The 24,213-nt window shown below is 39.3% G+C and overlaps 1 protein-coding gene across 1 annotated transcript in view; it reads right to left on the bottom strand.

Annotated features, from left to right (window-relative positions):
• Positions 1 to 7,638: 7,638 nt before the first annotated feature.
• CHD7 (chromodomain helicase DNA binding protein 7) overlaps positions 7,639 to 24,213 on the bottom strand; it is a 132,978-nt gene continuing 116,403 nt past the window's right edge. The window contains exons 23-38 of the mRNA XM_067290491.1: positions 23,584 to 23,743; positions 20,493 to 20,582; positions 19,938 to 20,041; positions 18,419 to 18,548; positions 18,059 to 18,131; positions 17,770 to 17,824; positions 16,838 to 17,066; positions 16,468 to 16,676; positions 15,650 to 16,327; positions 14,764 to 14,924; positions 12,899 to 13,126; positions 12,263 to 12,706; positions 11,502 to 11,723; positions 10,933 to 11,073; positions 10,391 to 10,495; positions 7,639 to 9,520 (exon numbers count right to left, since the gene is read on the bottom strand). Coding sequence (XP_067146592.1) covers positions 8,567 to 9,520; positions 10,391 to 10,495; positions 10,933 to 11,073; positions 11,502 to 11,723; positions 12,263 to 12,706; positions 12,899 to 13,126; positions 14,764 to 14,924; positions 15,650 to 16,327; positions 16,468 to 16,676; positions 16,838 to 17,066; positions 17,770 to 17,824; positions 18,059 to 18,131; positions 18,419 to 18,548; positions 19,938 to 20,041; positions 20,493 to 20,582; positions 23,584 to 23,743 — 3,983 coding nt within the window. The 3' untranslated portion in view covers positions 7,639 to 8,566. The remainder of the gene's footprint in view (positions 9,521 to 10,390; positions 10,496 to 10,932; positions 11,074 to 11,501; positions 11,724 to 12,262; positions 12,707 to 12,898; positions 13,127 to 14,763; positions 14,925 to 15,649; positions 16,328 to 16,467; positions 16,677 to 16,837; positions 17,067 to 17,769; positions 17,825 to 18,058; positions 18,132 to 18,418; positions 18,549 to 19,937; positions 20,042 to 20,492; positions 20,583 to 23,583; positions 23,744 to 24,213) is intronic.

The following is a 24,213-nucleotide window of genomic DNA, read 5'->3' as shown; positions in this document are numbered from 1 at the left end:
CACACGTTCCCCCACGGACGTGTGGCAGGGATGCTCTTGCTGTTCAGGTCCAAGGTTGAGTGGTTAGTGGCAGGTGGAGGGAATTGTTAGGGAAAGGCCCTGTGTTTTGTTACCAGTTCGTATTGGCAATTTATCGTCTCACAGATGTATCCTATCAGAAAACAATGGTTTCAAGAGGCCTATGGCACCTCTGGCTCCCCTCCCTGCCAGAGCTCCTCTGTAAGAAAGCTTAATGTACACCCCAAATTGGACTGGGGAGAGCTTTCCTGTGCCTGCCCCAGACACAGGGCTTCCCCAGGGTGGCAGAGGCCACAAGAGAAGCTCTTACAGTCACTGCTGGGGTCGCCGTTCACAAAATGCAGCAATGCCAGGCAGATGCCATTAGGCCTTTTCAGCATCAGCCACGGACCCCGACAGCCTGCACTCAGCGCTGGCAGGGCGTACTGCCACCTTGAACCGTGAACGCAAACCAGCCAGTCCCATACAAGCCTCCCCATTCCTCCCAGAGTTCCTGGCAAATCAAGTTATTCCCACACAGATTTCCCCATTCCTCCCAAAATTCCCAGTTCTGATTTTCCCTCTGACAGTGTTTGCTCACTGCCAGCAGCGGCCACAAAGACGTTTGCGTCCTACTCTATTGCATGCTGGTCATCAGTGAGATCAGAGCAGACTTAATTTGCTTTTCCCTGCTCCCAGCACACGCTGCCATACCTATCAGAAGGAGTGAAGACAAACACAGAAAACAGTTCCACAATAACTTTCCGATTATTTCTGTAGTGTAAAGAGCCAGGGCACAGCAGGAAAACCTGTGATATCAGTGCATGCAAATGTTGCTTGGGTCACCGCAGGCATAAGCTCCAAGAAGAGAGCTGAAAGCTACCTCGGCATAAGGAATAAAGCACATACTAGAGCAGCATAATTCGTTCCAATTTACTTAAGATCCTGTTAGCACTCTGACTTGAAACTGCTTTAGGAAGACTTCATCAAACTGTGTGCAAGAAAGACCACTATCTTTTATTCTGTGTACAATGAAATCTACTTATAAAGACTGTCTCACAAAGCCTATTCCAAATCCAAGTAAAAAGCATTCACCTATGAAATGACTGCAGCCGAATGCTACACATACTCCAGTGCTGTTGCTGTATTGCATGATCCCTACCAGCCATCAGCAGAGAAGCTGATCCAAATTCATTAGAGGCTGTTGTACAGAAAGGATGCCAAGAAGAGCTGACAAACATGAGCTATTTCACAGCGTGTACTGAAAACAGGCTGAAAGATCTTTTGGTTTGCCTCTTGTGGCCTCTAGAAAATTGTTTTTTTTCCTTTGGATTAAATATAAATATACAGTAGGTAAGAAATGGTGGCAGCTCTTTGTGTGGCTAATGGGGCAAAGAAAAAACTTGCTCAAGTGAAACACTGAGTGGCTTAAAACCGGCAGATTTTTTTTTCTTTCTGAACGTTCCTTTTTAGTGCAGTTATAAAGTGCTGATGACAGAAGGTGCTCCCTGGTAGGAACTGGTACTTGGAAAGCTAGAGTTAAGGCCTTTTAAAACTACCAATTTCTGCTAAAAGACCAGTGGACACCAGAAAGATCAGCTAAGCAGTCCTTGCTATCTGACAGAAAGCAGACGAGTGAAAAATACCAGGAACATTATCTTCTCTATGCCTGTCCCTGCTGTATCCAGCAGCTCCCGTACTGGGGCAGCTGTAACTAAAGCTGAGGAAGAAACGGTTGGGCTCTTCAGCACTCTCGCATGACCAGTGAGAAAGAGAAGCTGTTAACTGGGGGAGTAATAAAGTGTCAGCGATTTACAATCCTAATTTCAGATTAGCCCCAGAGCAGAGGCAATGTGTACAACATGACGCAACAGAAGCCTTTTTCACCGAGCATGGAGTTGTTACAACGCTATGAATCCTGCTGCTTAAAATCAGGGTCGGAATATGTAACTTTGGTAACTGTATTAGTCAGGTTTCCACCAGAGCCGCCATCACCACCGGCTCCAAGTACAGCGACAGAGCATTAAGAAACCTGAATGACATCCATTCCTCCTCCTGAAGAAGCCTGTGTATAGATTTATGCACATGTTTTTATGATGCTCTATGCAGTCAAAACACAAAGTGCCTCAAGGTCAGATGGCAGCACGTTGCCCGGTGCAATCAATAGCCGCAGTCCAGTCCTGCTCCGTAAGGGGACGTGGCCTTTAAACAACAACTGATGCACAGTTTTATGTGGAAACAGGAAAGCAGGCAGAAGCTGACAGATCAGGTATTCCACAGTGGGGTAACAGAATCAACACTGCAGTTTATACGGTACAGTGGTAGCAAATAATGGAGGGGGGCTCTATTATTACAGCCCAAGATGTAATGAAGATTGTCATTTTCAAGGATAAGTTGAAGTCTCTTAGCCAGGCAGTCCTAATCACAGGGGTTTGAGTGCTGCGCGGTTATAGCTAACGTTAGTCTCACAACATTTCTGTGAAGGCGGCAAGTGTCAGTCCCCATTCTGACGACTGGAAACTGCAATTAAAGTAACTGCCTCAGGGAAACAGGCAGAATTAGAAATTGAATCTGGACTCCTAGGCTGCCATTTTAACCACAAGCTCACCCTGCAAACTTGCAAATGTGCAACTTTTTTTAAAAGTCAAAAGATACTGGAAACTATTGAGACAGCATCTCCCAGACTTCAGCGATATCTCCAGCCTAATAAAATGGGCACAAAAGAGCAAACATTGCTTGAAAAAAAACAAAGCACATACCCCACTGGTCACTAGAGTGCTACAAGCTGGAATCAATGTGATGATTGTGACAGCTGAGAACAAATTCAGCTATGTTTGACAACTTCCAGAAAATATTGGCAGAGGACAGGGAATCTGCACTGCCCAGCAGCACCTTTGTGAATTGATTAGCCATATAGCAGATGGCAAGCCTGCTGCAGACTGAGACAGCAGAAGATGGCCAGTCTGGTGGAGAAGACTTAAAGAAGACTAGGAAGAAAAAGCACGTCCTTACAACGACAGCCCCCCCCAAAATATTTCAGAAGTGTCAGATGTATAGTAGCTGAGGAACAGAAACGATTTTTAACATTTTCTTCAGTCTCAACGACTTATTATGAGCATCTGTCCAGGCCACATAACGAAATTATATAGCAGTTAAAACCTTTCACTTTCACTCACCTCTTTCCTTTACAAAAACCATTAAAGAATGTAAAAAAAACAACAACAAAAAAAATCCTTTTGCTTTTAAAATCTTCTTCTAAGCAGTACTTAAGTAAGTCATTCAGGAATCAACTGATATGTTTGAGAGAACTTCTTATATGCATTCTCTGAAATTGGGGATGCCTTAAAAGTTTGATTTTAGGAAAACACATTCCGGACAAAGAGCAAAGGCTTTGCCTCTCTCCTCCTGCTACATATTTTGGGGAGGGGTTTGGCACATGCTTAGGGAAAAAAAAATCATATTTTTAATGGTTTTAGGAAATGCCTTAGACTATTTAGAGTCTGCACAGCTGCTCATCAGTAGCCAGACATGGCTGAAGGAGCAGAAACTATGGATCGCAGAAATATGCCATCTTTGTCTGGTTTCGAACAATGCCTCCGCAGTGAAATACAATGGCTGTCTCTTATTTTCTACTAGCCCTTAGGAAAAAAAAAAAAAAAAAAAAAAGAGGAGCAGAGGGTGGGGGGCGGGAAGGATCATGGAGTTTCCTTGCAGGGCCTCCGAGCTGAGGGGGAACATCAGCTCTGCACTCACAGATATGCAAATCCTTGCCCAGGCCCACAATAGCTAGAGCCTGTGGAAGGAGGCTGATAGCACTAGCCTGGCGCTCCCCAGCTCCGGCGCCTCCAAACCCCACGGGTTCCTGGGACTCACCTAAAGCCCATCCAGGAGAAGAGCTGTAAAAGCACTGATCTCAGAGCTGACTGTTCTTAGCCCACAGAGCATATCTGCTACCGTTTCAAGACATTTTAAAACTCGCTGTTTGCCTGCCGTTCAGACGCTCTACAGATGCGATCGGCCCAAGGCACACTTAATTGATGAATCCATGGTTCAAGGTCCGTAGATTGCCATTGGCGTAAGGCTCCCATGTGAAAAGCTGCAACCCCTAGCAAACGATGCCTGTTTCTACGTGTTCTGAGCAAACTTTTTAAATGGGTGTTTTTAGTTTTCGTTTTTAAAGCAAACTACAATTATGAAGATTTTAATAAGACCACTGACTTGCAGCTATCACAGGTACCTAGATTTTTAAGTCAAGACTGGCAGAGTACAAATCACAAAATAGTAGCATTAAACTACTGCAACACAAAGAGCTCAAACAATTAAGATTTGAGGAGTTTACCAGTGCTGACATCAACCTATAAAAGCTAGGACAGCAGAACCATCCAGTAACAGAGACTTATCCCCTTTTAGAAAATATATTTTTGCAGTACAGTTCATGTTATCCTAAATATTTACAGTTTTACATCAAACGTATCACCTAAAGTTATATGCAGACTGAGCTGGGACATGCACCTCTGAACCTTAATTTTGGAAGGAAGGTTTTTATTGCTTCCAAAACTCTCATCGAACTTGGATCACAGCAACTGTCAATCCTTAAAATTTCTTTGCTTATTTTCATCAGAACAGCTGACTAAAACCTATGATAAGAACGTATGCCTGAAACATCTTCTGTCTGTTTAAGCCAGCTTCAGGTCTCTCTAAGGCATCAATCATTTCAACCCAAAGAGGCACAACAGATTATTTATACAGCACCTTCTTGCATAATCATCCCAAAAGACTCACACACTAAAACTCTCCAGCCAGCACTCTCCTCCATTGAAGGGAGTCAGAGAGCGTTTGCGGGCTGACACCTTTCAGGCCCACGGGGAGGAGCACGGAGTTGGCCGGGTCCCAGGGCCACCAAGCGCCCAGCCTCACAGGACCCCAGGCCCATACATTAAGGATTCAGACACTGCTGAAATGTATGGTGCAAATTAACAAGAATCCTGAACATCAAAGCAATTTTGTATGCAATACAAAATTTAACAGAAAACTTAATATTAGAAAAATTAGGCTAATCGCTCCCTCCTCCCCCCGCTTAGCCTCTCTCAAATGAAAGTGCTCATCTCACCTTAGTAAATGGCAAAGGTCTTCAAGAGAAGACCTTCAATAAGCAATACACTCATACAAGGCATCAGTAGGAAACAGAGACCAAAGCTGATAGGAGATCCTGGGAACTAGTTTGGAGATTTGTCTGCTACTTCATCAGTCAAGTTTTCAAAACTCATACTCTTAACAGTATTGCTTTACAGCCCAGGTTCACAAAATAAAGTTTGTAAGCCCTCTTTTGCAAGTTCTTAAAAAAATATTTAACGGCTTGAGCAATTTTGCTGTCTCTGTTGGCAGGTATGCATTCCAGATACACAGAAAAAGGCAGTGTTAGTATGCAGATGCTTGCCGTACTTTGACAGACATATCCTTCTTGAAAGTAATAATAATAAAAGAAAAGTCAGTCTCTCACTTGTATTCATTGATGACTCCCATTACAAATTCTGTGACCATGAGGGGGTCCAGCAAAAAATGGTTGTTAGCAGAAAAAGGCTTCTAACAGAGGTGGACAAAAATGGTACTCCAGATATGAATTAAGTTCAGAATAGTATCTGATCTAATCATCTTACTCATGTAAGCTTTTATTCATTTAGATACACTTTAAAACTTCGTAAGAATCTTTGCAATGATTAACATGTAAAAAGCTCTGTCTCATATCAAAGAAAAACCTTCATATTTTCATGTAATACATTTCTTGGACATTAGATGGCAATCCCCCCACTTCATTTTTCATACCAGGGGCCCTCATCCCTACCCAAAATCAAATGCCACCTTCTTTTCAATAGGTGAGGAGCCGTTTGGTCTGCAAGAAGCGAGGCAGTTTGCAATGCACATCTAAAACAAGGACAGCCCCTCATTACCATGGCATTCATGCTGTTGCAACAGTCCTACAGTTTCTGTTTTTCTTTGAATAGGAAATGCAGATGAGTAATATTATTATCAAGAAATGCTTATAATAGAGTAAGATTCATTTGTCTACTGGACACCATATGCCATCACTTGGATGCTTCCATGTCAAAAATCTATAGGCAGAAATCAGGAGTTATCAGAATTTTTCCTCTCACTGTGAGAAGGGAAGGGGGTTAGAAGAAGAAAAGGGGTTAGCGTGGTATTTAACAATATAATTTCTCTTCTTGCCAATTAAAAAAGGTCCTCCCAAGGGATATCATTAGTCTGTGTAAATCTTTGCTGGGAATTATAAAACTGATTTTTTTTTTTTGAGGCTATTTTATATCAGTATGTGGAATGCACACAACAGGAAGTACCTAGCAACTTTTACAGCAGAAATTCTATAGGTAGCAGAAAAAAAAGAAGACACCAGTCATTTAAATAACTTAAATAACAGATCAAAAGAATTCAGAGTATGTAATGCACCTGATCAAATTAATATACCTTTGCTCTCAGCATCTCTTTTTGTCAGAGTCTACATGGGATGTTTTAGAAAGAGGCATGAATAACACACGTAGTTGACTGTTCAGTGATGTACATGGGGGGAAATCCTTCCTGACCTTCATTAACTCTGTATGATCTAGTTAAGTGGCAGTACAAGACATTCTGACATCTATTCATTTCAACAGTGCATGCCTGTGATTCATTCACACAAAAATCACTTTCTAAGCTTTCATTTCTAATCTACTCTTATGGTTCATGAAACGCTCTTTCCAGGCCACAGTCGCCCCTTTTCATACATCCCTCCCACGACTGAATTTTGGCCTGGCACTGCTCGGCCATTTGAGCTCCTGTGTAAATTCATACGGCATCCGAGAGGGAGGTTTGCAGCGCTTCAGCATTCCAAAAGCACAGATAATATTAGTCATAGGATGAGGGTCCACCCACAGCCGGCTACTTAAATAGCTAATTTTTCATGTACTGCACTGAAAGTCTAACCCTTTATCCTCACTACCAAGATGGTTGCATATGTGTGCATCAAGGTGACAACACTGTGAAAACAGAAGTTCTCAGATGATACTTTATCTCGAATATCAAAGGTCACAAAAGGGTACAAATCGGTAGCTCTCCAGAAGAGACACTGGTTTTTATGAAAAGTGGGTCAGTTTTAGTTTCATGTAGGTTGTTTGACACAGTGGTTTCTGGCATCACAAGCTCTGGTCTACAGGATACCACAGAGCCTTTGTATCCCTTGCTGTCACTATAGCATTGTGTTTTTCTACCCATTAACCAAGGATAAATGACCTAGATATTGTGCCTATTAAAGCCCCATTCTTCTTTTGCCCTTTTGTTCTTTAGTGTACCATATTATCACATGCTGAACACATTTTAAAGTATTCTCAGTCTCTCCAGCCCCTTTGAAGGAGTAGAGTAGGGTTTTTAGTGTGCATTTCTGTAGAGTTACTTAGAGTGGAAAAATATGAAGGTAATTCAAGGTTTCTCTTCCTGTCCAGTCCCTTGAAGACAATCAGTTCAGCATACTGCAGCCACTAATCTATGAAAGAATATAGCAGAAAAATGCTATAAAAAAGCCACAATGCAAATATAAAAAATGTGAACACCAGTTGTGATGTCCCTAAACACTACATTCTATGATTACATCTCTGCATATCATGGGTCACTTTTATTAAAAGCATCATTACTACAGCTGGCAGCAATTTACATCTTATCTTACATGATAGCAGTTTCCAAAGGAAAAAAAAAATAAAAAGACATCACAACAAAGAAAAACAATACATTTACAAAGTCATGTCTGTAAACTTCAAGGCTAGTTTAGAGTTGAGGTAATGCTGTTTAGCTTTGTGGCTAAAGTAACAAAGTCCTTTAATTTAAAAAAGGTACCTGATTTTTTTTTTGTTTATACCAGTGCATTACAAGATCACGAGACGATTAAACTGTAGCTTTATCCTGTAAGAACCTTCTCCGTGGGTTAATTTCCAAAAGGTACTCTTCACATTCAACAGCTGCCTTATTATTGCTGTGTCTCAAGACAGAGACATTCACACTATCATGAAAGATTGTCAGAGAGAGAGTGTGTGTGTGGGGGTGTGTGCGCGCATGTGAGTGGGTGAACTCCCATACAGTCAAAATGAAGCGCAAGTATGATATGTATGGAAAATTTCATCTTGACCTTCACAGCAAAAAAAATAAAAATAAAAAATTAAATATATAACTTCATCCTTCCTTTAAGCAGCACTTCCTTCTATTAGTGCCACTTGATTACAAATTGCTGCTTTCATAATACCAATGGTACCAAAAGAAAAAAAAGCAGAGCATTATGTCAATTTCCTTAAAAAGACATGATCACCTCTCAAATTTCATCTCTCCTAGGGATAATAAATAATGCACTGCACAATACTTAATGACCAAGATACCTTTTGACACATCTGTATAACATGACTTGAACTTTTTTTTGCTACACTATGTTACAGAACAGCTTATAAAAACTAAGTATGGACATTAACTGTGAGTGTAAACAGTAGGACTACCACTTGTCAAAAGTTTAAAACACTTTAACTGTAACTGGTACTGGTTATTCATCATTTTCATTGTTTTCTATTTCTTCCCCCCCATCAAGTGAGTCTAATTCTTCACCCTGTGCTATTTCATCTTCTAAAACGGAGGAATCTGCAGTTTTATCAAGGCTCTCCTCTGCATCACTGCCTTCTAGATTTTCTTCATCTTTAAAGGCAGTTCCTTCAGTTTTGTCAGTAGCTTTCTCTTCATTGGAGCCCACTGCATTCTGAAGTCCTGCTAGTGCTGGGAAACCAGGCAGAGTCAATCCTCCCAGTCCTGGAGGTAGAAACATAGATGGATAAAACAGGCCAGGAGCCATGGTAGACAGCAGGAAAGGATTGAAGGCCAGAGGGTTTGTGGGCAATCCAGTGTTGGTGGTGGTGGTAGTGGTGGCAGTGGCGGTAGTCGCCACAGTAGCAGCACTGACAGATCCATTTGCGGAGTCAGTAGCAGAAACAGTGTCTGTGCTTTTCTCAGAGACTTTGTTCTCCTCTTCATTCTCATTTTTCTTCTCTTCAGCTTTTGAAGTGCCATCCTCAGCCTCTCCTTGACCAGAAGCAGTAGTGGCATTTCCAGTAGTAGCTGTTATTGGGTTATTCAACAGTCCGCTTAGTCCAAACATGTTGGGCAATCCTGCCATCCCTGGCAACATCAGAGGCAACATGGCAGCCGGATTTTTCGCGTCCCCTCCAGCAGCAGCAGCTGTTGCTAGCCCTGGCGGGAAGCCCATGAGGCCTGCGAGCTGGAGAGACTGCAGGTTCTGTAGATTCTGGAGGCTCGTGAGGTCCATTCCAGCAAACAGACTGTTCATTAGTAGTGGGTTGATTCCCGAAGTTGATGCTACAGCAGCAGCTGCTGCAGCTGCTTTGGCAATTTCACTTTTTGGCCTTCTTCCTCTTCTGCTTGCTCCTTCCTCCCTCACAACAGGTCCAGTGAGAAGACGGTCAAACATGGACTCTGGAACAAAACCCTGAAAAGGGGATATAAAAACATAGTTTTATCCTCAATTAGCTTTTATAGCTTTTAGCAGTAACTGATGACCATGCAGTTCCTGCAATCAGTTCTCAACACACATATTTGGCACAACATGTCAAGAACTGTTGTATAACATGGAAGAAACAGAAAGGATTTCATTGTATTCATGTATTACAAAAGTGATTTGTATTTCAAACCTAGGAAATTGTGACTAGCTAGCTGCTAATGTGAATGGCAGTAGAACACAAGAAAAACTAAAGAAAGCAAAGCCACAGATTTTACTTATTTAATCACAGCAGTAGAAGAAAATATGCTGGAACTCTGTAGCTTCATTTAAAATGTAGTAAAATATTGCAGTTATATGAGTTTATGGCTTTGTACTTTGTACTGAACTCCAGTATATTGAGTGATATTTTATTAGGTATCTGCTGAACTGTATCCTTTATTTTCAAACAATTATGGTAGAATAAAAGGCAGAAAAGTTAATCCTCTGATGCTGCCTGCTACCAAGATGAATTCTGTTATGTATATGACAAATATTTTTTTAATAGTTGCTTAACGTATGAATATTGCATTTATTAAGGCTCCTTGCTTATACGAAAATTTTAATGTAAAACAAATGCTGAAAGTTGCTTTACTGTACCTGATTTTTTCCAGTGTATTGCAATCCCACTCTGCAGCAGCCTTCTATCACCATCCCCCTCAGAGCTGGGTAACTCCCATTCTGACACTACATTTTCCTTAGTTCAAAACTAGCTATGAGATAAGGACTTAATAATCAATGTTTGCACAGAAAAATTTATGCAGCCTTCAATTTTTCCATGCTATAATCTGCAGTGAAGCACAGACCAAAAGTTTCACTTACAGACTGTTTAACAATGTCAGTCCAATCTGGAGCAACAGCAAATTCAGGATTTTCTTCCAACCATCTTGGCAAGTCCTTCATTGGAGGGGCCATAGCTCCACCCATCTAAATCAAAAGATCAAAGTATTAATTAAAAAACAGCTACATATATGGACACATTTCATCTGTGCAATTTCATGTCTGAAGGATGGCAGTAATGGTTTTCAATTCAGCTTGCGGAAAACTACATGGAGACCCGCAAATGATGCTAGAATTGAAAGGATCACATTTAAAACAATAGTGAAATATTGCAGGTTAGGTTTATCTGCTATAAGGAAAAAATAAGCTATACAGTTTCAAAAAGTCATGAATTATTCACTCAAGTCATTAATATGAATATATCAGAAGAGCAGAGAGGGAACTAGAGACACTGAGTGGGAGAATCTAGTAAGATTAAACCCCAGTGCCAAATTATTCAACTTCTGAGAAAGTCTGGAACAGGAAGACTGCTTTCCATATGCAAAGAAGTTATTAAACAATTCTACCAAACTAACAATTTTTACCTTCTTTCCATTTCGCTTATTTACAACAGGTACCCTTTCTTCTCCTGTCAAGGTGTTTATATCCAGTTTATTAGGGTTTCGACATCTGTGTCGTTTTTGTTTCGGCTTCTGAAATGGGGAAAACAGCACATCTGCACTCTTCTGGAAGGAAGACAAATGTATTGCTTGTTAGTTTTTCATTTTCTTGTCAAAAATCACCAATTATGGAACCTTTTCTAACAAAAATTTTAAGAATGGGCCAATTATACTTTACACTCAGATTGTCTCAAAAAAATTCTTTTTTCTCCCCTCATCAGGTCAAAAAATTCTGCACAACTTGACACAAACACTATTTAAACACATTGTTAAATATAAATATTAAGAAAGAAAAAACAACCCACATATTTTGGTTCTTCTTGGGAATTTAGATCTTACAGTAAGTGTGGCTAAAAAGAAAGTTTCTACTGAAATCAAACAGCAGCTACAAAACCCAATGACTATGCCCAGTGTGAAGAAATTGGTTCTGACATCTGTAAAACCTATTTCCATACTAATTTATTATAGCCGCACTTTTAGAATCACATACTTACTGGTACATAACTTGGCATATCTACAGTGTAAGTAGGATGCAATTTAAGCCATTCAACTAAATCCTTGTTTTTAGGAGCATCCTCTCCCACCAGCCTGGTCCCATCCTCGAGATTGATTACAGGGATGCGAGTGTCTGGGTCCAGTTGACCAGGAGATGGAATGTTCCTTGCTGGTAGGGCCTCCACATCTTCTTCAAAAGCTTTGGTCACTTCTGCATCCTCCTAAGAAATATTAACATTGGTATTAATTCTCACTTCAAAGGAACAGTTACCTGGGGGAAGTAATTTCACAAATGACTAATGTTAAATGCTCAAAGAGATTCTGTATAGGCAAGAGTTAATGGGGTTTAAATATTCATACTATGTAAAACAATACTGCTATATGAGAGAACTTTATAAATTTAGCACCCTTGTATATTAAGAAACATACAACTAAAGACAGGGTATTCCCAGTTAATGGCCCCAAAACCTTCCTTTTTATACAAAGATAAACGTTGTTATATATACATTATGTTTTGTGAAAAAAGTTTTTGTCTTTTTGAAAGTAGAAGCTACTTAAAACACAGACTCAACTTGCTAGAGTTAAAACTTGATATGGACAACATCTTGTTTGGTTAAAGCAATAGCTCTAAACACAAAGAAAAAGCTGGTTGGGTAAAAACTGCACATTACCATTAGCCAGAGTATGAAAACACTTTAAACTCATGTTCAGAAAGTACTAGACACAGAACAAATATGAGACAAAAAGGTTGCTGTCTTACTACAGTCAATGATGTCCGTTTGCTGCTCATAAATAACAGATCAAGCCCTTCTACATTTTTCCTCCTTCCTCTCCTCCTCTTCATGGGCGGTTCTCCATCTATTAAAGAGCCATTTAGTAGATGCCTTGTGGGTGTGCGTGAAAGACCTGCTTGCAGCAGCTCCATTTGAGTTTTAAAGGCATCAGACATGGGTGTGGAGACATTAGGCAAGATAAACTTTGAAGTAACAGATGAAAAATTTGAGGTAGAACTTGTTGCCTCTCGTGAGGCCTTTGATAAATCTACAACCTTTTCTTGTCCATTTTCTGAGACCACCTGAGACTCACGTAACTGGGCAACCATTTCCATAAGATTTCTCCTCTTGGCAGCTCTCTCGGCCTCAATTTCAATCTTTCTTCGTCTCCTCCTCCTCTGACGTGGAACCGATAAATTGAGTGCATCTTCCTAATGAAAAATGATCATTTCCAATTATTAACAAAGCTATACTCGCTATACTGAATTTAAAATAAAACACTAACCATGCAACTTTGAAAACAAAGCCTTCAAAAAAGTGTTATTTTTTATTTTTCCTATTATACAAAGAAGTGCATGCAGAATAAAATATTTTCTATTAAAATGAGAAAGGTCCATTCTTGCCTTTGATAACTGAGGAGAAGCAGTGATATCTTCACTGCCACGAATGCTGGCTTGACCAACCATGGAGAGCTCTGCAAAGCTCCTTTTCTGCAGAGGGCTGTCCACAGCTGTTGGAGTATACCCAGGTATGAGCCCCTGGAAATCGAACATCTGGCGCCTATTTACTGGCCACTTCCCTTTCAGCACTGCTTCGCAGATGTTGTCTAATCGGTTGATCATTACTCGGTCCTGCATAAAAGAATGGTCCATAATGAACCTTTAGTGTGAAAGTCATGTTTTAAACTCAAAATGAGTATAACTACACAGTCCAGCTTGCAAAACTTAAAACACATTCAAAAACAACTATGCTCGCAAGTCAGGATACAAGTTAACACAGAGAATTACATGGAATAAAACATCATCAGAATTTAAAAAGCAGCACACACTGTAGGGAGGGAGGGAGAATGACAGAACAAGTTTTCTGCCAGACAATGTACCAACTGACAAACTGACTCAGTACTGTTTTATACTGCTAAACTTTAGCTGTTAGCAAAATTAACAGGAAGGGAAAAATCAAACATCTGCAATCAGTATCTTAAGGTAGTGGTTTGTAAGATCCAAGAAGCTGGATCTGGCAAGTCTGTCCTAGGAAGTGGATCCTCATTAGCGTCACTATTAATAAAGTTCAACATTATGAAACGGGCACCAACCTAGGGACATCTAATGAATGTCAATTTTCATTCCACGCCCATTATCGTTTCAAATTTCACTGAAGTGTGTACACTAAAAAACTCTAATCATGTTTATTAGTCTACTTACACTGAATTTATAGAGAATAAGGATTTTTATGTTTTATTTTTTTCATCATAATTGGAATAACATTAATGTTTCCAAAATGTATACTGGAAGCAAAGAAAATGCAGGCTCGTTTTGATTTTTCTATTTCAGTATTTAAGCCTGTTCTTAGCCTGCTTGAAGTAGCAGAAACTTCGGAACTATGAGAAATACTGCTGGTTAGGGAATATGAGCATCAGTTAGCTTCCTGAACAGCAAAACAGCGCAAGAGCCACTTGCAAATCTCAGCAGCTGCAACAGACTGCTTGCTTTCCCCAGGAATAAGCCTATTAAGAGCAAGGTCCCCCTGCCCACCCTCCCCCCCAAACCAGATGGCCCTGTTATGGTGATTAGTAAGCTTAAGACTATTACTACTTTATTTCTCTCTCTATCCTTACTGCACAGTAAGGACAGTACTAAATTATGTATGGATTTATTACAAGGTTATGGTTTCATATTTTTAAACATTTTATATTAGATAATTTTCTGCATTGCTACCAAAATAAAATATAGTTTTATCCTACCTAAAATTGCTGCTTATGTTTGCAGGACACCTTAATACAATTACATCCATCAACATTACATAATGGCTTAGATCAGGTAGGTCACCAATATTCTTCTGTACAATATCCCCACCCCAAAATAAAAAGGAGATCTTAAAAAAAAAAAAAATCTCTGCTCTCAATACTGTAGACTGCTCTGCAGGTGAAATCCATAACCTAAAATCATAAATTTGCTTCTGTCAAAAGAGGTATGAGAGCTATGACTCTGCTGACATACAATTATGGGCCCATAAGAACTAATGCCTTTTAGTAGTTTGTTGTTTTACTAAATAACAGCATTGGCAATAAAGCAATTCCTTTCATTTCCTCTGCCAACTTGTAAGTAATTGAAAAACAAAAATGCTATTTCACAAATCATTATTAGAAAAAGAGTCCTTTGCACACTAGAAGTACAGAATTGGCAAAGTAAGGGAGAGCTTTGTACAACACAACACCTCCCATATTTTCTTTGTATTGAAGATGACACATGCCACTGTATCCCTAACCAACCTTAGGCCAGAAAGAAAAGGCAAATGTTCTCTCATGAAGCAGCTGAACCACAGAAGGATCCCCATCTTCCAGGTAGAATCCATCACGTGTTTCATCCCTCGCAGTACTCATAGAGGCATTGCTTTCTTCATCAAAATTCTTACCCTGAGAAACCGCTCCTGCTGAAGAATAACCATGACCATACATTAACTACAAAATTTCCCAATCATCCAATGTCAACCTGTGGCTGACATGCAACAAACAGGAGTTGAAATAAGTTAACTGACATAACTGGAGTTGTTTGCTCACATGTAGACTAGGTGGGTTTTTTTTTTCCAGCTTTCAGAAATGAAGTAAAATTTGATTGTAACAGTTTATGTATGTTACTGAAAGAATATAGGATTCCTATGCTATAAGACATAGAATAGAGGTGGGCTGTGAGTCAAGCTATTGGTATTTCAATTAAAAAGTAAGGACAGCTTTTCCTTGACATTTTATTAAGTCCTTTAGAATGGTAAAAGCAGATTCTTCCAGAAAGACTGATAAATCAAAAAGATAACTAAACAGGTTAAACAACCAGGCTTGACTGAACATTTGTAACTCAAGCATTTGTTTAGTAACTGTTAGAGCAGAGGCTCGACCTTCATGTTTGGCACAGAGACTGAATTATTGGCTCAGCAAGCTACCTTGGAAATCATCCATTGTGGGGGGAATACCCCACTGATGATGAACAGTTCTTCTGAAACTTTATCTAGACACCCGGTACAGGAAAGGGCAGAGGAGCTGCTACATGCAGCCCATCCCAAGCTCCATAATGTCTCCTTGTGTGCCATTTATCAGCTGGCACAAGAAAGAACAGCTGTGGGGTTCATGCTAAACACCCAGAACTATCTGACAAGCATATTACCTTCAGGTTGGGAAGATTCTTCTGATTTATCATCGTCATCCAGTTTCTCTTCTTCGTCCTCTTCTGAACCTTTTTCCGAAATAGATTTTGGATCTACGTCTGTACTTATTTCTATGTCTTTCAATGCACATTTAACAGAGCCAGGCTCAGCCTCAGCATCACAGTCCTGTTTAGTGTCTTTATCTGCAATAGCTGTCTCCTCTTTGATATCAGATTTTTCTTTGGCTGCTGGATTTTCAGACCCTTCAACTTTAGACTCTGCTTGTTCTGTAGTCTTTTCTTCTTGCACTGGTGTGGATGGGACAATAGGTGGTGTTTGACTGCAGCCGGCACCCAGAGGGTTTAGAGAAGACACAGCATTTGCATTACCTGTCCCTCTGTTTTGAGCAAAGTTTTTGTGGGCCTCAAGAAAAGAGAGTTCAGGATCATTCAGAATGTGATAATCTGTCCTACTGACTCCATGTTTAGCAGCACCAATCAGTAAGTCTTTGTCATGTTTACCACACTCCCACCACTCTGGCAGGTCCAAGCTTGGTTGGCAAAGTTTTAGTCTCTCCCCCAACTGCGGGTGATGGAGAACCTGTTCACGGATTTTCCGTAACAGTTCTATGCGATATAAAGTTCTAGAAGCACGCTCCTCTGTGATCGGCTCTATCATGGTAGAAAGATCAGGTGGTTCTGCAATGAGACCAGTTTGTACTGCTTAACATGGATTAAATGTATGCCCATTTCTAAATTATTGCACCTAGGCATCAAATTTAACAATTTTACTGTCCCTTAACAGAGTCACGTGGATTCCTACAATCAGTAAAACTTACCATCATCTGGTTTGACTGGCATTCGGCACACCCGTCTACACATATTCACAAAGCTATTAAAATACTTTTCCAAACTTTCGTCGGACTTCTTATCAAGTCTGGCAAATGCTCTGAATTGATTCCAGTCAAATTGATGTTTTATAGGATCAAAAATAATGCCAAAAGTAGATACCACACGATAAAAATCGGCTTCTTCTCTTCTTGTCCATCTAGTGAAGAAAAAAGGAAGAAAATGGGGCCATGGAGTAAACAGGAGTCCAAACACAGTTTGGATGTCCCCAAAAACCCTTAAGGTATACTTTCAAAGCAGAAGAAAAGCATTGGTAACACAATCTCAAATGAGGTTTGAAGAAAGATCCGAGACACTCACTTTTGTCGTTTTTCAGTTATTATAGCTTCCCTTTCTGCTTCTAATGCCCTCACTTCTTCCCGAGGCCGACGTCTCCTGCGGTCAGTCTTCATTAGTGCCTCTTGCCTCATTTGTTGCCTTTTATAGCTGCGCTGATAGGCAGTAATGAGGCGACGCAGACGGGTAGTCAGGGTTGAAGTGTTGGGCCAGTAGAGTTGGCCTAACTCCGCATTGCTTTCACTGTGCTTGTCTAGAGAATAGAGAAGTATTTGTGCACCGCAAAACCATCACTAAACATTTCAAAAGTTTCTATGGCTAAAACTGGATTCCTATTTAATCAGATAACAACATATGCTTCATTAATATTGGTGCTTACAAATGAGAAACGGGATAACCACTTTGGTATGAAATAAAAAGTTCAACTCAGGAACGCAGAAATGCTTGTGAAGTGTTTAGAGATAACTATCTTTCAAGTATTATTATTCAATGTTATGAATGCAAACATATTATGAATACTGTAACTATTTAAATTAAATTAGCAGATCTCTAAATATGTTACTAAGAAGATAATTCTGTCCGAGGAAACACCTATGCTTATAATTTCCCACTTTATTATTTTCACTTAAACTTGGCAATTTTCCTCCATACTGAGAAACATCTCTACAATCACTTCAAGATTATCTCAGCAAAAATATCAACAGCTGCATTTTATGAAATATCCAGTCTTCATCATCACAATTTCCACTATGTAATCAGAAACAAAGAAAGCAATAATGTGGAATTATTCACAGACAGTAAATAATTACTTTGAAAGATGTGCAGCATGAAAAGATTTGGTGGTAAAAAGTTTATTGTGGTGTTTCCCCAAAAAAACACAAGCTATTCCCTAACATGGTAAAATCAACAATCCATTTCTGCCTTTCCTTTTTTTTTTTTTTTAAATATAGTCTTACTTGGATGGATTTCTATGGATTCTTCTTTGTCCTCTGGAGGTGAGTTTGCAAATTCCTTTGGGAGAAGACAGAAGTTATTTTAGTTTTCAATTTTGACTGTACTTTGTCATTTGATGGAGAAGAAAAAAAAATCCATCTTTCAAATACACAGCAACAAAGTATCTTTGTAAGATGTGTTCATCCAGTGGCTCAAAAATTTCAGAATCAAACATTAAAATAAACAGGGAGTATCAGTTATAGATATATATATATACACACATATGTAATTACAGAAAGTTAAAGTTCTTACATCAATTTCATCCTTGAAAGGAGTTCTGGTTGGCTTATATTCTGGATCTTCATCCTCTCTGTCAAATTCACCTCTGTAAGATATTTAAAAGAAATATTTTCAAGTAATTTATTATTTTTCAGAAGGGCCAGACTTTCTGGAAAAAAAAAAAGGCAAAAAAGCTACGAATGCCTTCAGTTTGGTGTACCAAGTTACACATTTATATTTCCCGCTTTATTCCATGTAAACAATTCTACCTACTTTTTACATCATACAATCGTTCAGATCCTCAGGCGAGATGTAAGCAAAATATGACACATGAACGGATGCCAACATATACAATGCTGATAACATGCATTAATTTTTTCATGTCCTCCTTACCCATCACCACCATCTGCTAACATGTCTGTCCCTCTCTGTTCAGCAGCTATGGCCTTCGCATCAGGCATGCCAACCCGTTCCAGAAAGCACAGTGCTGGATCAGCTCTCATGGAATTGTACTTCTCATAACCTGCACGCACAGAGGGGAAAAAAAAATTTAAATCTATGACCACCTGCAAGTAGAACAGTTTAGGCAGTACAGTTTTGGGGGTTTATTTATTTATTTTTAAAATAAAACAAAGAAGTTGTTACCATGATTTTAAAGGACCTGTCTTATAAGAAATGGAGGATACTGGGAAACAGCTTTTCATTCACCCAATGAAGTTTTTCATATCAGTAAATTTCATCATCACAGAAACATTTTCACATCAATATCATTAACAAATGATATTGAATAAAGTATTCAATGTAATATTTTACTTTATATCACAAATGAAAAACTTCTTTAAGATCCCTTTAGCACTTTCAAAGCGGTTCTCCACATTCAACACTCCCTACTGCAAATGTGCAGTGCAAATGGAAACACACACACATGCATTTTCTATAGCTCCAGCCATGCTGGAACCCTCAATGTGGGCTGCAAAAATGCTGTATACATGGGTTATACATAAGGCCAACGAACCTGTCTCATTAGGTTTAGCATGATGCATGTCAGTAAGATGACACTGTTCCCTCTATGGTTTTCAAACTGCTGTTTGCTTTTTTACTGCCCAAGTTGACTAGATGGAAAATGGCAGATCCCAACAGTGCACTGCAGGAAAATGATTTTTAGACTAGACTTGCCTCAGCTGAGCCCACAAAACAGAGCTGCTGTACATAGGCAGAACAGCACAATTCAATTAGGATTTGTACTACAACACACTGCTCCTAACTGCTGTAGAGCCTCAAGCCAAACTGTAATCATGAAAGGTTTTATAAGCCATCATTCTCCCCTTTAGTCAGGCTGGGCTGCTGAGAATACCTCTGCGACCTCCAGAGAATTGGGATTATAATCAGGAATCGCTCACTGTATATATCATGCCAGCTCTGCATCCCCAGCCTTTCAAAGTTAACAAGGCTGCATCCCACTCAAGGGAGCCGGGAGTTCTCAACACTGACATTTGTGAAATATTGCTTGGAACAAAGCCCAGGAGGCACTTGTACAGATTAATAGCAGAGGTTAAGCCCACCGTCCACTTTGACACTGGTTGGCAGAGTTAGCAAGTGAAGCAGCGCTGGAAGCAAAGTTTATGGAGATCTATCTTACTATTTGGCTACTATTTAAACAAATATGGTTTTGTTTTATTTACAGCCAAGAAAGTAATGTGTTCTTCTCAAATGTTCTGCAAACATTTAAAAACAGCATCTGATATTTACGACTCATATTAGGTTTTTAATGCAGGCAAGAAAAAAAGGGAGATACAAGCCAACAGTTCCTTGGAACAATACTTGTTAATATTATGACTGAACAGTCCTACACACAGAAAGCAGAACAGAAAGCGCTACAACTGAGTTTTGTTCGGAGTAAGACATCACTTACCATGTTTGAACACTCCAATTAAAAGGGATTTATCCGCCTCCTTATCCCACCAGTCTGCAGGAACTTCAGCATGGAATGGCTCAGGTATCCATATATCTACTTCACTGTAAAGACAACATTATACACATTCTGAAAGGTATTATTGTGCAGAGATGTTCCAAAAGAAGAAGAAAAAAAATACAAAGCCGTTTTGTAAATATGCATTTTGAGAAACTGGAAAAATAATTAAGATGACCAAAAAAAAAGTTAGGCTATTTTGGAAGTGGAATATCAATGGTTATCCAAATATGATTCATTTTAGGTCTCTTTTTTTAATTTTGTAATTTGAGATAAAATAATCCTTCCACATTAGCAGAACTGAAAATCTTATTCTATCATTTCCCACCCCATTTCCCCTACCTCCAAGAAAATTACCCATTATGCTTTAAATACTATAAGACTGCTTGAGAATAGACATTAAGTTGTGACATTTTTAAAATGCTGCATTACTACAGTATGTGTTCTTTATATAAGCCAGTATCATAAAGCAAAAAATAAGCCTGCACTTGTACTAACCTTGAGTCAGCACCCTCTAAGATCTTGTCTGCTTGGTCCCCTATAACTTCTTGTCTTAGATAGTACAGCATGCGGACACGCAGCAGGACCCTGGAGAGGAAGGCAGAGGGGGGAAAAAGTTCTTAACTTCAGGACTGTTTGCCAACAGTGGCTTTTGGCAGCTGCTGCTGTTCATCCATCATTCTGCCAAGGCTGATTAGCCATGCTGTATGGTAGGCTTGAAGCGTGACAGATGGTGGCACATAATCACCTCTGTGTGGTGCTTTCTGCTGGCTTCCAACAGGCCTGCCTGGCAACCGCTTACACTGCACAGAGAGGGATCGAGCTCAACCCAGCCCAGGCGCATTTCATTTAGTTCTACCTAGTGCAGCTTGTGAAGTTTAGACACGTACTCTACCACTGCCTCTGAAGTATTGAAGCAAGTTTGTAAACAACTGAGCAGATGGCTTTCAGTAACTGTTCTGCTTCATTATCTCATAAAATTTCCTCAGCTGCTGCCTTAATACCATTTTTGGAAGCACATCAGAAGTTGTAGGAATAAACGAGATATAAAATCTGGTTTTACTACCTTACAATAAACCCTCAATATGGAATGTCAGGTTTTTCAGATTATACAACTTTTTGCTTCTGAGAATGGAAAAAAGATAATAATCCCTCATTTCCCTTAGGAGATATTAACTATTTTTGCTCTTTATAGTTCATGCTGCTATTTAATTTTACCTGTGCACCATGTAAGTGCTATAAGGAAGTGAAAAATCTTCATTGCCCATGTTTATTTTTCCCCGTATCTGTAATACTACAGTCATTTCTGAAGCAACTATCAGGTCCTGTGGTCACAGTTTAAGCTGGTAGGAGAGGGAATGGCAGACTCTGGATTTTCAAGGAGACTAGAAAAGAGGTCATCTTTGCAGAAAATAGTATCTACCTGAAAATAATCATCCTCTGCTATGTTTACCCAATTCAGGGCACCCCCTGCTGCCTAGTTCTTGAAGTAAAATCAGTACCAGCTAAGATGGCGATTATTCAGCCTGCCCTCTCACTGCATCCAAACCCATCACAGCAACTGTTGAATTGCTGCTGCTCCTGCAACAGCAAGGGTGAGCAGGGAGGCAGTAATCTGATCACCCAGTTGCACGTGAAAAATTCAGACCACCACCAGTTATGAGAGCTCCTCATCAGAGAGCTGAGGCAATAGGAGCAATACCCAGTTTTACACGTTATTCAAGCAAACCTCAAAAGAGCACAGATTTGAATGAAGGTCATGTCCACAATTCAAAACGTGTCAGACATGCTTCTTTTTGTATGCATGATATCTGGGACCAGTAAGGTGTCTCTGCTCCCTGTGTGTCAACATAAATAAGCTTCTGAGGGTCTCTATCATCTTAATATTAAGCAATAACAGCTGTTACATCAAGTCAAAGAAGAGCAGGGGAAAAAAATAAAAGCTCTTTGCACCTTTCAGGAGTCCTATGCATCAAAATAACATTAATTTGTTACACAAGTGCAGGACATCGGTTCTTGTAAAGCCAATTGCTACTGCTATCTTCTGAAGGAATTTATTCAGATTATTGATTGGCTTCCACCTCTGTTTGATTTTACCTGGGCTAAACATGTTGCTTCTACAATTCACTCAGTCCTGGTGTGTCTGAGAATTGAAGGAAAAAGATTGCAACTGAAAACATTCTTGCACGGTGATTTATCAATCAGCCTTCCTGATCCTTGTAATTGTTCTATGGTGTTATTACAGAAGCAATATTAAAAAAAAGTTTAAGTCTGGTCCACAAACTGAAACAAGTAATGAGGACATGTTACCTGGGAGATTACAAGAATGTTACAGGAAGGAATTTAATTACTTTAAGCGCAAGTGAAATGTAACAATGGATCTGAGTAACAGTTTGGAAAAAATCAAAAAGCAGTTTATTTGGATGTGCACTTGCTAATATAATTCTGTAAGTATCTGCTTTCATCAGTTGAGAATTAAGCTTGTTTGGTGTCTTGAAACAAGCTGATAACCCCTTAAATGCCTCTCCTCCTTCACATCACACCCCCTATTGACAGGCCCCAGGTACTTTTCAATATCTATAGTTTCTTTCCAATAATGGAATAGTACTAGTAAGACACAATGTATAAAAAGACAAAATAATGAGCACCTTCCAGTAATACTGTATTACATTTGGACGGTGCTTGTACATTAAAGCAAGAGCATAAAACAAAAAAGAAAACAAGAGCTTTTTGGGACAAGGTTTCGGTTAGGTTCAGTGTCTATAATGGAGGATGACCTAAGCAAAACTGAGATGGAGAACCAGGACGTAATTGAAGGAAGCTGACACAAAAGTAACTAAGACATTACAAAGTGAAAGCAAAAAGAATGTAAGAGATCCTCTTCAGAGGCATCTGTTCAACAATAAAACAAAGTAATAGCCAAACCAAAAGAGAATGATCTTTACCCCCCAAAAGGCTTACAGTTTAATAATGCGAGTTTAGAAATACCTGAATCAACTCCCTGATTTTTGCAAGAGAGTTTAGTGAGAATTTTTATTTCAACCACAAAGCAGGAAAAGTAGGAATATTCTGTATGATGTGAAGAGCAAATGAGGAAGGGAGGACAAAAATAAGGAGAGGTACACCCACACATGGATGAACTATTACATGAAAATCTGGAAACCAAGAACTTGATATTTGAGCTTAACAAGCAAGGAACAAAAACTAAGGAGTTTAGTGAGAGAGAACCCCACAGATGGGTAAGTTACAGATCGTTTATGTTTAAAGATATCCAACTGTCAAGAGAAATAGACTTTATATAAGGATATGTTCTTTCCTTTATATGGTAAAAAGGAGAGAATTGTATCTGATCCCATTCAAATTTTGTAAACAAAACAAGTTTTCTTAACTGTGTTTTAAAAGCTGATCACAAAGAGCTTGCAGAAATATCCAGACATCTGTTAAGATGACTCTTCCCAAATTAAAGGCAATAATGATATTTACATACTACTAAATGGCCCTGCGTTCTACTAAAAACATCCAAATGAAGTTGTGGATATTTTAAAAGCAAACAGTAAAAACTTTAAGTGAAATATTTATTAATACTTACTTATTACAATGATGTTTGAGATGTTTCTTATAGCTGTCTTCTTGAAATAGCACATCTGGATTACAGGTTGTCAGCCAATCAGCATCTTGCAGCATTGGCTGTGAACTCTGGGCTTTTACCTTCTTGCCTTTTCTCCCTCTGGGCACTGGTGCAGACAGACCTACAGAATCCCCCAATATTTCTTAAAACCTGAATAGCAAAGCTCTCATTCCAAAGTGCATTACAAACATACTTTAAAGCTAAGCATCACTGCTATATTAATTCCTTTGTGGGCAATGCAACAACCAGAAGAGCAACACAACTTAGTACAGAAAATTGCAAACAACAAAATCAACTGAAACTCCCATGCACATTTAGGTGTGAAGATTTCAGAAATCCAGAGCACTAGCCAGAAATGGTATTATATAAATATTTCTTGTAAAAACTCTCATGAATCTGAAAAGCCATAAAGGAAACATGCTTTAGGATTTAGTGCCATTTGAAAAAGACTACCTCCAGCAGAAGGTAAAAAATATGCTGGAATATTTGTTCAAAACTGATTTAAGGGGAAGAGCACTGCATCATACAAGACGTCTTTGGGAGACTTTCCCTTTAAGTACTGACCCAGTCAAAGCCCACCTTACTCATAAA

Source organism: Apteryx mantelli, chromosome 2, assembly GCF_036417845.1.
Source record: "Apteryx mantelli isolate bAptMan1 chromosome 2, bAptMan1.hap1, whole genome shotgun sequence".
In the NCBI taxonomy this organism is placed as follows: domain Eukaryota; kingdom Metazoa; phylum Chordata; class Aves; order Apterygiformes; family Apterygidae; genus Apteryx; species Apteryx mantelli.
This window is presented reverse-complemented; position numbering and strand designations above follow the sequence as displayed.